This window comes from Salvelinus fontinalis, chromosome 18 (assembly GCF_029448725.1).
Source record: "Salvelinus fontinalis isolate EN_2023a chromosome 18, ASM2944872v1, whole genome shotgun sequence".
NCBI classification, from domain to species: Eukaryota; Metazoa; Chordata; class Actinopteri; order Salmoniformes; family Salmonidae; genus Salvelinus; species Salvelinus fontinalis.
Window position 1 is genome coordinate 60,500,217 of NC_074682.1, and position 17,503 is coordinate 60,517,719.

Genomic DNA, 17,503 nt, shown 5'->3' on the forward strand with positions numbered 1-17,503 from the left:
AATCACCTGCCCTGAATAATGGGTCGCCACTGGAAAGCACACATTCTGGCTTGTTGTTCAAATCACTTTGAAGATTAGTCAATTTGAAGGCAAAAAGGGCAGCACGATATAAGAATCGAGCCTGGTATTCCAACTGATTATATACTATTAAAACAGTTTACCGCTGCGGAACAGTTTTGATGAAAATTACAGGGGGAAACATGAATCTTACAAGCGCTTATTGCTGACCAGCAGATGTCACTAATGTGCATTGTGAACCGCTAATGAAGCTGCGAGTAAATGAACCGTTTCCCGACACAATTTGGTGAAAGCTCGGAAGCCTTCAGAAAGCCTCGGTTTCCCATCACTACGTACACGGATCGTTATCCGTCTTCTTGTTTCATGTAGCTAGGAACTCGGATGGCCACGATATCCATGTAGACACCACTGGATAGTAACAACAATGGGACGTTGGGGGAAACACCCTGTTACTTTGAGCCAAGATGGCGCCGCTTTAACCCCGCCTCACTCTAGCCTACCACCTGTTTAATGACGCTACTCGAAACACACGGTGAAGACGCCCTTAGCAACAAACCAGACAATCACATCAAAAATAGGAGCTCCTGCTGCTGACAAGACTGGTTAAAACATAAGTCGTTTTAACGGCGCTAACGCACTGAGGACATTACATTATTACCCGAAAGAGACGCCAGCGTCTCTGAATTCAACGAGAACGGGGCTTTTGCCCAGAGTTGAGGTAACGTTAGCTAGCTAACCGACGATAACTCCTCTCAAGCGAAAACAGCTTCCCAAGCATTCCGGAAGGAGGACAAACCCTGGGCCGATCGAAGCAGAAGCTCACTAGTTATATTGCTAACTAGTCAGTCACCGCAAAGTACACTCGAGATTTTTCCTTATGGGAATGGTTCTCTGGGTGGATATAGTAATCAACCGACAGAGAAAGGCGAAGGCCACACGGGTCAGACAGCTAAGCTGTCATTTTGGGACTCAAACTATTTTGGACAGTCGGAGTAATTTAGCGTTTGCTCACTCGGACGTGTGTTTTTGTGGCTGTGCTAACGTTAGCTGACGGAAACGAGAAACGACCCCCATCGCTGGAACTTTTTCAGACTGTAGGGCTAGCGAGTTGGCAAAGCCATGGTTTTAGGACGAGAGCAAGGTCAGATTGTGTAGGTATGGAGTCCTAGCTAGAATATTAAGTTGAGCAAGTGAGGAAAGCTATATTAAACCAACTTATGTAACGTTAGCTATATTTCATCCAACAAAGTTGGCTAGCAGGGTATATTTTGGATCCCTTGAGCTAGCAACACGAGCACGAATTGCAAGTGATACAAGCTTTACTCTTAAGTATTTTATTATAACTAGCCAAGTGTTGGCTAGTTTTTTTTATACGGTTGTTTTTACTAAAGATTTTTAACTTCCACCTCGGATGCTGGCTTCAACGTTAAACTGCAATCATGATGGTATTACAGAGAAAAGCAGAAGGCCCCATAACAGCAGGTAATTAACTGATTATAACTGGCTTCGTACTGTGTTCTAATGTACTTACTGCAACGTTACATTAATGTACTCAAAGCAAATTCTATTTGTCACATGCGCCGAATACAACTGGTGTAGACTTTACCGTGAAATGCTTGCTTACGAGCCCTTTCTAACGATGCAGAGTTTAGAAATAATTATACAATAAGTTAGTAACACAAGGAAAACAATGAAATACACAAGAATGGAGTAATATACAGGGAGTACCAGATCAATGTGTAAGAGGTGGGAGGTATTTCAGATATGTACATGAAAGCAGGGTAAAGGGACTAGGCATCAGGATAGATGTGATTCTAGTATCAGTTATTGCACACAGTGGCATTTCACCAGCCATCATTTGTTAACTAGCCATTTTGTTGAATGCAAATGTAACATTTGTCCCTGAGTTATTTTGTTTCCATGGTTCAAGACAGTTGATCATCTCAAATAGCTCGGGAGTCAAGGACTGTTGCTTACTTTTGCTCACGTAGTGTATTTTCAAGAATGTGGTCACCTGCTCATCGAACAGCCCCAGACCATTATTCCTCCTCCACCAAACTTTACAGTTGGCACTATTCATTGGGGTAGGTAGTGTTCTCCTGGCATCCGCCAAACACAGATTTGTCCGTCTGACTGCCAGATGGTGAAGCTTGATTCATTACTCCAGAGAACGCGTTTCAACTGCTCCAGAGTCCAATGGCGGCGAGCTTTACAACGCTCCAGCCTAAGCTTGGTATTGCGCATGGTGATCTTAGGCTTGTGTGCGGCTGCTCGGCCATGGAAACCCATTTCATGAAGCTCCCGATAAGTTATTGTGCTGATGATGCTTCCAGAGGCAGTTTGGAACTTGGTAGTAAGTGTTGCAACCGGAGGGTAAAATATTTTTCCGCACTTCAGCACTCGGCAAAAAAAAATAAGAAACACGGTTTTGAAGTGTCCTAAATCTAGGAGACATCAATACAACTGAGGAAAGTATTCAGACCCCTTGACTTTTTCCACATTTTGTTAGGTTACAGCCTTATTCTAAAATGTATTAAATTGTGTGTCCCCCAATCTACACGCAATACCCCATAATAACAAAGAAAAAACAGGTTTTTGGAAATGTTTGCCAGTGTATTAAATCAACTGAAATATCACATTTACATAAGTATTCAGACCCTTTACTCAGTTACTTTTTTGAAGCACCCTTGGCAGCGATTACAGCCTCGAGTCTTCTTGGGTATGACGCTACAAGCTTGGCACACCTGTATTTGGGGAGTTTCTCCCGTTCTTCTCTGCAGATCCTCTCAAGTTCTGTCAAGTTGGATGGGGGTGTGTCACGGCATAGCTATTTTTTGGTTTCTCCAGAGATGTTCGATTGGGTTCAAGTCTGGGCTCTGGCTGGGACACTCAAGGTCATTCAGAGACTTGTCCCGAAGCCTCTCCTGCATTGTCTTGGCTGTGTGCTTAGGGTCATTGTCCTGTTGGAAGGTGAACCTTCGCCCCAGTCTGAGGTCCTGAGCGCTCTGGAGCAGGTTTTCATCGAGGACCTCTCTGTGCTGTTCATCTTTCCCTCGATCCTGACTGGTCTCCCAGTCCCTGCCGCTGAAAATCATCCCCACAGCATGATGCTACCACCGCCATGCTTCACTGTAGGGGTGCTTGGCATTCAGGCCAAAGAGTTCAATCTTGGTTTCAGCAGGACAGGGAATATTGTTGCTCATGGTCTGAGAGTCTTTAGGTGCCTTTTGGCAAACTCCAAGTTGGCTGTCATGTGCCTTTTACTGAGGAGTGACTTCCCTCTGGCCACTCTACTATAAAGGCCTGATTGGTGGAGTTCTGCAGAGATGGTTGTCCTTCTGGAAGGTTCTCCCATCTCCACAGAGGAACTCTGGAGCTTTGTCAGTGACCATCGGGTTCTTGGTCACCTCCCTGACCAAGGCCCTTCTCCCCTGATTGCTCAGTTTGGCTGGGCGGCCAGCTCTAGGAAGAGTCTTGGTGGTTCCAAACTTCTTCCATTTAAGAATGATGGAGCCCACTGTGTTCTGGGGACCTTCAATGCTGCAGAAATGTTTTTGGTACCCTTCCCCAGATCTGTGCCTCGACACAATTATGTCTAGGAGCTCTACAGACAATTCCTTCGACCTCATGGCTTGGTTTTTGCTCTGACATGCACTGTCAACTGTGGGACCTTTATATAGTCAGGTGTACCTTTCCAAATCATGTCCATTGAATTGACCACAGGTGGAGTCCAATCAAGTTGTAGAAACATCTCAAGGATGATCAATGGAAACAGGATGCACCTGAGCTCAATTTCGAGTCTCATAGCAAAGGGTCTGAATACTTATGTAAATAAGGTATTTCTGTTTTTAATCTTTGCAAACATTTCTAAAAACCTGTTTTCACTTTGTCATTATGGGATAATGTGGATAGGCTGATTAAAAAATATTTTTTTTTAGGATAAGGCTGTAACGTAACAAAATGTGGGAAAAAGTCAAGGGGTCTGAATACTTAACGAATGCACTATATATTAGTATTATTATTTTTTTTTTGTATCACAAAGTGTAATGGATATATACTATAGTTAAGTTGGAGGCGGTAATGCAACGTAATTATATGCCAACCGCTGTTACACTCCACCGAAGAGGAAGTGCATTAGAATTCTACGTCGTCAGGCAGAAATGAGTGTTTTGGATCAGGTAAGTTTCCTCTCATGACCTCTACAAGACAGAATGCTGAGTAAAATGATACTTCACTGGTTGTCTGTGCGGTTGGTCCTTTTGCAGGTAGGAATGTGAGACTATATATCCACAGGAAAGTATAATTGCATGAACTTTTCAAAGCGCTGGTAGTGCGTTCAGATTTGAAGACCTGAAGTATGTACACAAGAGGAAAATACATGTATGTTTGCAGAGCTCATGCATATGTGTTTACATGGTTCTCCACATGCTTCTGGTGATAGAAATATGAATTCAAATACCAGCGCTTCCTACCTGCAAAAAGACCAACCGCAAGGAACAACCGATACATAAAAAAATACAAATAAAAATGTAACATTCTGGCTTTATAGCTTGTGCGTGGAAGTTTTTCCAAGCAAATTGTATACCATTAATCTTAGACTGTGAACCAGAGGTATCGGAGTCTGATTGTCAGGCAGACCAGGGCTCTACGGTGACAAATGAAGGCGCACATTACACAAATGTTTGAGGTATTAAAGCCGCAATAAGGGCACTGGTGCTACCAAATTTAAAATTCTATGTTGCACAGCAAAATATTTAGGAGCGTATGCCCCCAAAAGGGGAGCACTGTGGTGCCCTGTAGACTGTGATGTCATAATAGCATTGATCAGTTCCACTCAGTGGAGGGAAACAAGTTGTTTTCTGACAGTTGCAACTCTGTGTCCATTGATCAGACAAACACTAGACTCTCCTGCATGTCTGTAAGTACTCTAATCCAGAGCCAGTCTACACTGGAACATGTGCTGAACTCATGTTTCTTTGCAGGTCTTTGCATCATATTAAAAAAGAAGAAAGTATTTAGCTTACTAGGCAAGTCAATAGTCTTATCAAATAAATAGTTATCTCTCAGTAGTTCTGTATGAACAGACAGGCAGTCTAGCTAGTTCTAGTTGAGTCAGCTACAGTCTAGCCAGCAGTCTGTCTACGCTGTTGGACCATTGTTATTAGTCTGGTTTATGACACGTGATCTGACACGTTTCTGGGGTGTTCCCTTCGCTCTACTCTCTGTGGTGTTTGTCCCTCCTGGACCACCACCTCCGCACACAAACACAGGCGTTGTGTTTGCTAAATAGCTACGTTTTTTCCATAACAACAGTGCCATTCACATGAAATTGACGCCAACCCTTTTGGTTTGAGTTATGTTATGGGGAGGTTTCAGTAGTAATGTTTGGGGCCAGAGTGAATGTGCATACTGTGTGTAAAGTGCTGAACACACAGTCTTTACCCCGCTTTCATGCAGGCCGTGTGTATTGTACCCCCCCAACACAGTAACACAGTGTCTGTTGACACTGCAACACCCCACAGCATGGGGTGTTACATCTCTCTATGGTTATCACTAGCTAACATGGCTCTCTTAGGGCTAACTTAGGGCTAACTCTAATTTAACTGATAGCAATACACTGATTGATGTCCGTTTCACTGACGCTAACTTAGCGACACAGTTATCTATGGGGCTAACGATAGCTAGCTACACAGCTTTCTATGGGGCTAACGCTAACTTAGCGACACAGTTATCTATGGGGCTAACGATAGCTAGCTACACAGCTTTCTATGGGGCTAACGCTAACTTAGCGACACAGTTATCAATGGGGCTAACGATAGCTAGCTACACAGCTTTCTATGGGGCTAACGCTAACTTAGCGACACAGTTATCTATGGGGCTAACGATAGCTAGCTACACAGCTTTCTATGGGGCTAACGCTAACTTAGCGACGCAGTTATCTATGGGGCTAACGATAGCTAGCTACACAGCTTTCTATGGGGCTAACGCTAACTTAGCGACACAGTTATCTATGGGGCTAACGCTAACTTAGCGACACAGTTATCTATGGGGCTAACGATAGCTAGCTACACAGCTTTCTATGGGGCTAACGCTAACTTAGCGACACAGTTATCTATGGGGTTAACGATAGCTAGCTACACAGCTTTCTATGGGGCTAACGCTAACTTAGTGACGCAGTTATCTATGGGGCTAACGATAGCTAGCTACACAGCTTTCTATGGGGCTAACGCTAACTTAGCGACACAGTTATCTATGGGGCTAACGCTAACTTAGCGACACAGTTATCTATGGGGCTAACGATAGCTAGCTGCACAGCTTTCTATGGGGCTAACGCTAACTTAGCGACACAGTTATCTATGGGGCTAACGCTAACTTAGCGACACAGTTATCTATGGGGCTAACGATAGCTAGCTGCACAGCTTTCTATGGGGCTAACGCTAACTTAGCGACACGGTTATCTATGGGGCTAACGATAGCTAGCTGCACAGCTTTCTATGGGGCTAACGATAGCTAGCTGCACAGCTTTCTATGGGGCTAACGCTAGCTAAGATTGCTCTCTTAGAGCTAACGCTAACTAAACTGTTAAAACCGAAGTCAGTTTTATTTTTCTTGGTTTGGGATTTTCTGTTTACTCTCAATATTACAATTATTCCCTAGAGAAACAATAAATGAATGTTCTGAGTCCATGTCAAAGCTTAAATCACATCAGAAGACCTTTTTTTTAAAGGAGAGAAACTAACATGGACTCAGAAGGAGAGAAACGAACATTTAGTTTTGAGTGTAATTCCCTGTAATTGCGCATCTAGGAGGAGAGGAATGTGTCAGTCTAGCGATGTTTCTGCTGATGTTTAGGCCTACTGCTGCAGCAAATGCCATGGCAATAGTTTGCAAAACAATTGAGTTAGGTTTTCGGGGGAAATGATTAGCATCGCTAACTGGCTACATACAGAGTAAAAGACAAACGCGTGCAACAGACAGACGGGCAATATTGCTGGAAATTAATTGGCAGATATTGTTACGTTTTGACTTTTTACGCCAATAGTGGCTAAGCAGGGGTGGGATAATGTCGATGTGGTTTTGATTGGAAAATAGCCGGGATCTTTGAGACGGCTTGTGATGTAAAAATGCATGTACTCTCAGAAATGATTGGCGAGCTACTTATAGGTGGGCTGCGGACTACTGGTAGCTCCTGATCTACCTGTTGGAGACCCCTGGTCTATGGGTTAATGCTAGCAGGTGAATTCCACGGATCCCTATTAGCTAATGCTAACTAGCCCCATAGCTCTCTATGGGATAGTGCTAGCACCACAGCTCCCTATTGGCAAATGCTAACTAACCCCACAGCTCTCTATGGGTTAACGCTATTACTAGCATGAACCGGCCAACCCCAATCACAGCCCAGACTGGCTTAGCCAGGTGCTTAATAAGGTTGCTGAAAGTGGTAGGCCTATTATTGGCCTATTAATGGGGCTAGCAGATGCTACTGTGACGGCAGCATCTTTCCGCTTGTCTGTCTGTCTCCGCCGTTTTGTTCTGTGCATCCACGTTGAAGCGATGGAACACAGACACAGGTGTGATCAGAAATAGAATCCTTAATACGGAAGGGATCTGATAACCGGAAAGGGTCTGATTTATGATACGCCACAGTGTGCGTGACTATGTGTGTCACCTTAGACCTGCACACAGCTGAGGTGTTATTGGGGGGGGGGGGGGGGGGGGACTACAGGCCTGAAATCTTGTTATTATAAGTGGCTCTGCGGAAATCAATTAACATAATGCAAAAATCCCCATCTGTTTAATCTACAGATCTTTTTTTTTTGTTGCATGGGCTGCTTCTCAATCCACCACATGCGCAGGTATGGCCCCTTCCGTATCTGTGGTGAAAGATGGCAGAGGTAGAGCGATGTTTGTCAGACTGAGACATCCTGAAAATCGGTCTTCTCACGAAAACGTCTGTAGTCTCCAACTGGTTTGGCCTGCAAACTAGCACTCTGTAGAAAGATGAGACTCTCAGTTTTGCTCTACACCCCCCCACACACACACACACACACAATCATCACAGGACTCGTCTGAAGTTGGTACAGACTCTTTGTACAACTTCTGTCTGTAGCGTCCAAACAGTTTGTTCTACACACTAATATGACACCTCAGTGGAAAGTTGAGACTCCCACGGACACTTACATGTCGGTTGTTTTGCTCTAGGTACCAGTTAAGTGCCCGATCTGCCAGGGCACCAGGGCCTTCTGCCAGAGCCTTCTGCCAGGGCCTTCTGCCAGGGCCTTCTGCCAGGGCCTTCTGCCAGGGCCTTCTGCCAGGGCCTTCTGCCAGGGCCTTCTGCCAGGGCTGCAAGGCCATTAACTAAAATTGCTAAGTAAATTGTTTTTAAAAATGAAAAACAATAGGTATTCTGTGAAGAAAAACAAAATTGTATGTAAATGTACATAAGTAATTAGCCTTTACGTCGATGTGTAGGTGATAGCCTATGCCTATTGGCTACAGCCTGTCATGTCCAGACCAATGCTGACATAAAGGAGGAGCCTGAAAATGTAGCCAAACTTTCTTGAGACTGATTCCATATGTGTTATTTTATAGTTTTGATGTCTTCACTATTATTCTACAATGTAGAAAATACAGAAATCAGTAGGTGTGCCCAAACTTTTGACTGGTACTGTATATTGTATACATGTGGTTAGCATGTTCAATTAATACATTCTACTTTCTAATAATGTAATGGATGTTTTTTTTGTTTTCATTAAGATGTAAAACAGTTTTATGTTAATTAACAAATGAAGTTGATGTAATATAGACTGAAATACTTTACTTTAAAAGCATTGTAAATGATCTAGACCCATGTTGGCATATTAACACACAAAAAAAAACCACATGTGTTTCAATTTTGGGATTGGTTCAAGTTAAGTTTGGGACAGTTGATATTGCGGTACCGGGACGCTTTCGACACCTTGTGGAGTCCATGCCCCAACGATTTGAGGCTGTTCCGAGGGCGAAAGGTGTACTCCAGTGTATGTCTGTTAGGTTACTGTTTCAATATGAGGGCTCCTGTTAGACCAATTTATTTATTACAAATGTCTCTGATTACATTGTTAATGAAGTTGATCCAGAGCGTGACCTCTGACCTGTGTTGTTGTGTCCACCAGCGCGGCATGGTGACGGCCTCTATAACTCCTACATGAGAACTGACCACCTACTGAAGGAAGAAGCAGACACACACAGTCCCGCTGGCCTGCCCCCGATACCCAAACACACTGTGAGTACACACACACACACACCGCCCCGCAGGCTTGCCCCCAACACCCCAAAACACTACACACACACACACACCACACACCACACACCACACACCACACACCACACACACACCGCCCCGCAGGCCTGCCCCCAACACCCCAAAACACTACACACACACACACACACACACACACCACACACACCACACACCACACACCACACACACCACACACACACACACACCGCCCCACAGGCTTGCCCCCAACACCCCAAAACACTACACACACACACACACACACACACACACACACACACACACACACACACACACACACACACACACACACACACACACACACACACACACACACAACGCCCCGCAGGCCTGCCCCCAACACCCCAAAACACTACACACACACACACACACACACACACACACACACACACACACACACACACACACACACACACACACACACACACACACACACACACACACACACACACACACACACACACACCGCCCCGCAGGCCTGCCCCCAACACCCCAAAACACTACACACACACACCACACACCACACACCACACACACCACACACACACACACACCGCCCCACAGGCTTGCCCCCAACACCCCAAAACACTACATACACACACACACACACACACAACGCCCCAAAACACTACACACACACACACACACACACACACACACACACACACACACACACACACACACACACACACACAGCCCCGCAGGCCTGCCCCCAACACCCCAAAACACTACACACACACACACACACACACACACACACACACACACACACAGCCCCGCACGCCTGCCACCAACACCCCAAAACACACACACACACACACACACACACACACACACACACACACACACACACACACACACACACACACACACACACACACACACACACACACACCGCCTGCACCCAATACCCCAAAACTCTGTGTTAGACACACTAGGGTTGGGCAGTATACTGTATACCCGGATATTTGGAAATAGCCACGGGATGGTTTTTCAATACCGTTGAAATGTACTAATTTGAAGTTTTTTAATATATTTTTATATTTGGAGCTACTCTTTAAGTAAATACCTGCAGTCAACTCCACGTGTGCAATACTTTAGGATATAAAGCAGATCGCATTCTTAATTTCACCTGTCACGTTCTTTTAATCAACCGGTCCAGCTGTATTTAGTCTGTTCCACACCTTTTAATCAACCGGTCCAGCTGTATTTAGTCTGTTCCACACCTTTTAATCAACCGGTCCAGCTGTATTTAGTCTGTTCCACACCTTTTAATCAACCGGTCCAGCTGTATTTAGTCTGTTCCACACCTTTTAATCAACCGGTCCAGCTGTATTTAGTCTGTTCCACACCTTTTAATCAACCGGTCCAGCTGTATTTAGTCTGTTCCACACCTTTTAATCAACCGGTCCAGCTGTATTTAGTCTGTTCCACACCTTTTAATCAACCGGTCCAGCTGTATTTAGTTTGTTCCACACCTTTTATTCAACCGGTCCAGCTGTATTTAGTCTGTTCCACACCTTTTAATCAACCGGTCCAGCTGTATTTAGTCTGTTCCACACCTTTTAATCAACCGGTCCAGCTATATTCAGTCTTTTCCACACCTTTTAATCAACCGGTCCAGCTGTATTTAGTCTGTTCCACACCTTTTAATCAACCGGTCCAGCTTTTATTCAGTCTGTTCCACACCTTTTAATCAACCGGTCCAGCTTTTATTCAGTCTGTTCCACACCTTTTAATCAACCGGACCAGCTGCATTCAGTCTGTTCCACACCTTTTAATCAACCGGTCCAGCTGTATTTAGTCTGTTCCACACCTTTTAATCAACCGGTCCAGCTTTTATTCAGTCTGTTCCACACCTTTTAATCAACCGGTCCAGCTATATTTAGTCTGTTCCACACCTTTTAATCAACCGGTCCAGCTATATTTAGTCTGTTCCACACCTTTTATTCAACCGGTCCAGCTGTATTTAGTCTGTTCCACACCTTTTAATCAACCGGTCCAGCTGTATTTAGTCTGTTCCACACCTTTTAATCAACCGGTCCAGCTATATTTAGTCTGTTCCACACCTTTTAATCAACCGGTCCAGCTATATTTAGTCTGTTCCACACCTTTTAATCAACCGGTCCAGCTATATTTAGTCTGTTCCACACCTTTTATTCAACCGGTCCAGCTGTATTTAGTCTGTTCCACACCTTTTAATCAACCGGTCCAGCTTTTATTCAGTCTGTTCCACACCTTTTAATCAACCGGTCCAGCTGTATTTAGTCTGTTCCACACCTTTTATTCAACCGGTCCAGCTGTATTCAGTCTGTTCCACACCTTTTAATCAACCGGTCCAGCTGTATTTAGTCTGTTCCACACCTTTTATTCAACCGGTCCAGCTTTTATTCAGTCTGTTCCACACCTTTTAATCAACCAGTCCAGCTGTATTCAGTCTGTTCCACACCTTTTAATCAACCGGTCCAGCTTTTATTCAGTCTGTTCCACACCTTTTAATCAACCGGTCCAGCTTTTATTCAGTCTGTTCCACACCTTTTAATCAACCGGTCCAGCTATATTCAGTCTGTTCCACACCTTTTAATCAACCGGTCCAGCTTTTATTCAGTCTGTTCCACACCTTTTAATCAACCGGACCAGCTGCATTCAGTCTGTTCCACACCTTTTAATCAACCGGTCCAGCTTTATTCAGTCTGTTCCACACCTTTTAATCAACCGGTCCAGCTTTTATTCAGTCTGTTCCACACCTTTTAATCAACCGGTCCAGCTTTCTGTCTGTCAAAACACAGTAAATAGCCTATGCGCTACCACTCGCTGGCTGCATATGAAGCACGGAAAATACCAAGACGTTGAAGGATCATCCATGTTCTCTGCCTCTGTGTAAAAACACGTGACTGTAACCACAGTGTACACCACACACACACACACACACACACACACACACACACACACACACACACACACACACACACACACACACACACACACACACACACACACACACACACCCACACACACACCCAGGTACCGGGAGGCGGGACATACGGCAGACTGTCAAACCAGCCGTGTTTTCCTGTCATCGCTCACTTTGTGACTGCGCCTGTCCTATCAATAGATCAATAGAAGATACATATCGTTCATTCTAGCGGGAGAGGGCTGGCAGCATAGATAATGACCCTACTTGTCTACTAGTAATAGGCAAGTTGCTTGTGTAGCACCTATAGGTTATCCCTTATCATAATCCATGATTATTTAGCAAGTGGGCTGGCTAGCTATCACATCACTTTTCACTATGTCCACCTTTATTTAACCAGGTAGGCCAGTTGAGAACAAGTTCTCTGGAGCGCATGCTACGAGTGGGTGCTACTATGGTGAACAGTGAGCTGAGATAAGGCGGGGCTTTACCTAGCAAAGACTTATAGATGACCTGGAGCCAGTGGGTTTGGCGACAAATATGAAGCGAGGGCCAGCCAACGAGAGTGTACAGGTAGTGGTGGGTAGTATATGGGGCTTTGGTGACAAAACAGATGGCACTGTGATAGACTGCATCCAGTTTGCTGAGTAGAGTGTTGGAGGCTATTTTGTAAATGACATCGCCGAAGTCAAGGATCAGTAGGATAGTCAGTTTTACGAGGGTATGTTTGGCAGCATGAGTGAAGAATGCTTTGTTGCGAAATAGGAAGCCAATTCTAGATTTAATTTTGGATTTGAGATGCTTAATAATGTGAGTCTGGAAGGAGAGTTTACAGTCTAACCAGACACCTAGGTATTTGTAGTTGTCCACATATTCAAAGTCAGAACCGTCCAGAGTAGTAATGCTAGGCGGGCGGGTGTGGGCAGAGACCGGTTGAAGAGCATGCATTTAGTTTTGCTTGCATTTAAGAGCAGTTGGAGGTCACGGAAGGAGAGTTGTATGGCATTGAAGCTCATCTGGGGGATTTGTTAACCTGTCTGGGAATGAGGTTCTGCTAGCGGAACCCCTCGCCAACAGCCAATGAAATTGCAGGGCGCCAAATTCAATCAACAGAAATCTCATAATTCAAATTTCTCAAGCATACAAGTATTAGACACCATTTTAAAGATAAAATTCTCATTAATCCAACCACAGTGTCCGATTTCAAAAAGGCAACTAGTCACAGAAAGCATACAGTGATTTTCCAACCAAAGAGAGGAGTCACAAAAAGCAGAAATAGAGATAAAATTAATCACTAACCTTTGATATTCTTCATCAGATGACACTCCCGGGACAACATGTTATACAATACATGTATGTTTTGTTCGATCAAGTTCATATTTATATCCAAAAACCTCTGTTTACATTTGGTTTTGCCTCAAAACATCCCGTGAATTTGCACAGAGCCACATCAATTTACAGAAATACTCATAATAAACATTGATAAAAGATACAAGTATTATGCATGGAATTATAGCTAAACGTCTCCTTAATGCAACCGCTTTGTCAGATTTCAAAAAAGCTTTACGGAAAAAGCAAACCATGCAATAATCTGAGTACGGCGCTCAGAGACCAAAACAAGCCAAACATATACCCGCCATGTTGGAGTCAACAGAAGACAGAAATAGCATTATAAATATTCACCTTTGATGATCTTCATTAGAATGCACTCCCAGGAATCCCAGTTCCATAGTAAATGTTGGTTTAGTTCGATAAAGTCCATAATTTATGTCCAAATGCCTCCTTGTTGTTCGCGCCTTGAGTTCACAAATCCAAATTCATGACGCGCGATCGTTAGGTCCAGACAAAGTCAAAAAGTTCCGTTACAGTCCGTAGAAACATGTCAAACGATGTATTAATTCAATCTTTAGGGTGTTTTTAACATAAATCTTCAATAATGTTCCAACCGAGGAATTCCTTTGTCTTTAGAATTGCAATGGAACGCAGGTCGCTCTCACGTGAACGCTCGTGGTCAGCTCATGCCACTCTGGCAGGCCTCTGACTCATTCAGCTCCCATTCCCCCTCCTTTACAGTAGAAGCATCAAACAAGGTTCTAAAGACTGTTGACATCTGGTGGAAGCCTTAGGAAGTGCAATATGACCCCATAGACACTGTATATTCGATAGGCGATGAGTTGAAAAACTACAAACCTCAGATTTCCCATTTATTGTTGGATTTTTGTCAGGTTTTCGCCTGCCATATGAGTTCTGTTATACTCACAGACCTCATTCAAACAGATTTAGAAACTTCAGAGTGAAAGCTATCCTAATCTACTAAAAATATGCATATATTAGCAACTGGGCCTGAGTAGCAGGCAGTTTACTCTGGGCACGCTTTTCATCCAAACGTGAAAATGCTGCCCCCTATCCCAAAGAAGTTAACACAGTGTCCAAAGATGGGCCAGAAGTATACAGAATGGTATCGTCTGCGTAGAGGTGGATCAGAGAATCACCAGCAGCAAGAGCAACATCATTGATGTAAACAGAGAAAAGAGTCTGCCCGAGAATTGAACCCTGTGGCACCCCCGTAGAGACTGCCAGAGGTCTGGACTACAGGCCCTCCGATTTGACACACTGAACTCTATCTGAGAAGTAGTTGGTGAACCAGGCAAGGCAGTCATTTGAGAAACCAAGGCTATTGAGTCTGCCGATAAGAATGTGGTGATTGACAGAGTCGAAAGCCTTGGCCAGGTCGATGGAGACGGCTGCACAGTAATGTCTTTTATCGATGGCGGTTATGATATCGTTTAGGACCTTGAGCGTGGCTGAGGTGCACCCATGACCAGTTCTGAAACAAGATTACATAGCAGAGAAGGTACGGGGGGGATTTGAAATGGTCGGTGATCTGTTTGTTGACTTGGCTTTCGAATACTTTAGAAAGGCAGGGCAGGATAGATATAGGTCTGTAGCAGTTTGGGTCTAGAGTGTCTAGAGTGACCACGGCAGCTTTCCAATCTTTGGGGATCTCAGACGATATGAAAGAGAGGTTGAACAGGCTAGTAATAGAGGTTGCAACAATTTTGGCAGATAATTTTAGAAAGAGAGGGTCCAGATTGTCTAGCCCGGCTGATTTTGTAGGGGTCCAGATTTTGCAGCTCTTTCAGAACATCAGCTATCTGGATTTGGGTGAAGGAGAAATGGGGGAGGTTTGGGCGAGTTGCTGTGGGGGGTGGAGGGCAGTTGACCGGGGTATGGGTTGCAAGGTGGAAAGCATGGCCAGCTGTAGAAAAAAATGCTTATTGAAATTCATGATTATCGTAGATTTATCGGTGGTGACAGTGTTTCCTAGCCTCAGTGCAGTGGGCAGCTGGGAGGAGGTGCTCTTATTCTCCATGGACTTTACAGTATCCCAAAACTTTTTGGAGTTTGTTCTACAGGATGCAAATTTTTGTTTGATAAAGCTAGCCTTTGTTTTCCTAACTGCCTGTGTATATTGGTTCCTAACTTCCCTGAAAAGTTGCATATCGCAGGGGCTATTCGATGCTGATGCAGAACGCCACAGGATGTTTTTGTGCTGGTCAAGGGCAGTCAGGTCTGGAGTGAGCTACGGGCTGTATCTGTTCCCGGTAAATATTTTTTTTGAATGGGGCATTATTATTTAAGATGGTGAAGAAAGCACTGTTAAAGAATAACCAGGCGTCTTCTACTGATGGAATGAGGTCAATATCCTTCCAGGATACCCGGGCCAAGTCGATTAGGAAGGCCTGCTCGCTGAAGTGTTTCAGGAAGCGTTTGACAGTGATGAGGGGTGGTGGTTTGGACTAATTTGTGAGATTGAGGGCATCTAGCTTAGATTGTAGGACAGCTGGGGTGTTAAGCATATCCCAGTTTAGGTCACCTAACAGTACAAACTCTGAAGATAAATGGGGGGCAATTAATTCACATATGGTGTCCAGGGCACAGCTGGGGGCTGAGGGGGTCTATAACAAGCGGCAGCAGTGAGAGACTTATATCTCGAAAGGTGGATTTTTAAAAGTAGAAGCTTAAACTGTTTGGGCACAGACCTGGATAGTAAGACAGAACTCTGCAGACTGTCTCTGCAGTAGATTGCAACTCCACCCCATTTGGCAGTTCCTTCTTGTCGGAAAATGTTGTGGATGGAAATGTCAGAATTGTCTGGATCCTAAGCCAGGATTCAGACAAGGCTAGGACATCAGAGTTGGTAGAGTGAGCTAAAACAGTGAATAAAACAAACTTAGGCTTTTACGGTTACAGAAGTCAACAAATGATAGCGCCTGGGGAATGGGAGTGGAACTGGGCTACTGGGTTAACCTCTACATCACCAGAGGAACAGAGGAGGAGTAGGATAGGGGTTTGGCTAAAGGTTATAAGAACTGGTCGTCTAGTGCGTTGGGGACAGATAATAAAACAAGCAGATTTCTGGGCGTGGTAGAATAGATTCAGGGCATAATGTACAGACAAAGGTATGGTAGGATGTGAGTACAGTGGAGGTAAATCTAGGCGTTGAGTGATGATGGAGGTTTCGTCTCTGGAGGGACAAGTTAAGCCAGGTGAGGTCTCCGCATGTGTGTGGGGTGGGACGAAAGAGCTATCTAAGGCATTTTGAGCGTGACTGAGGGCTCTACAGTGAAAGAAAACAATAAAAACTAGCCAAGACCGCAGTAGACGAGGCATATTGAGAGGCATAAAGCAATCACAGGTGTTGATCAGGAGAGCTAAGACAACAACGGGTAATTAATGATGATGATTGGGCAGAGCGGGTCAGTTAGGGACATACAGGACCTGAGTTCGAGGCTGGGGCCGACAGGTAAACAAAATGTGTTACCGTGTAATTGAAACAGTCCAGGGGGCATCCGCTGAGTGATCATAGGGTCAGAAGAGCAGCAATAGGTGAGTCAGGGTGCTGTTTGGTAGTCACTACTACACTAGGCGAGCAGGGGACACAGCGTTCAGAAAAGCTAGCGGGCCGGGGCTAGCAGCTGGTTCTTTGGCGACATCGTAACAGAATAGCCTGTTGAGACCACATCGGGCGATCACGTCGGCAGTCCAGTCGTGATGGATCGGCGGGGCTCCGCTTCGACAATAAAGGGTCCAGGCCAAGTGGCAAAAGAGGTATTGTAGCCCTAGAATTAGCTGGTATATGGGCCTAGCTCGAGGCTAGTTCAAGGCTAGCTGGTGCTTGCTTCGGGACAGAGGCGTTAGCTAACAGTAGCCACACGTTTGCAGCTAGCTAGCTGCGATGATCCGGTGAGAGTGGCAGGAATCCGGTG

The 17,503-nt window shown here is 44.7% G+C and overlaps 1 protein-coding gene across 4 annotated transcripts in view; it reads left to right on the forward strand.

Moving 5' to 3' along the window:
• Positions 1–273: 273 nt before the first annotated feature.
• The window catches only part of dyrk3 (dual specificity tyrosine phosphorylation regulated kinase 3), a 30,774-nt gene continuing 13,544 nt past the window's right edge, over positions 274–17,503 (forward strand). For 2 of the 4 annotated variants that reach the window (XR_008753491.1, XM_055869985.1), the window contains exons 1-2: positions 7,735–9,038; positions 9,174–9,283. Coding sequence is in view for 2 of the 4 variants with exons in the window: in XM_055869985.1 (XP_055725960.1) it covers positions 8,990–9,038; positions 9,174–9,283 (159 nt within the window). In the remaining 2 variants the exon portion in view is untranslated. Of the gene's footprint in view, positions 1,501–7,734; positions 9,039–9,173; positions 9,284–17,503 lie in introns of those variants that run through there. The other 2 variants (XM_055869987.1, XM_055869988.1) reach the window with 2 other exon arrangements.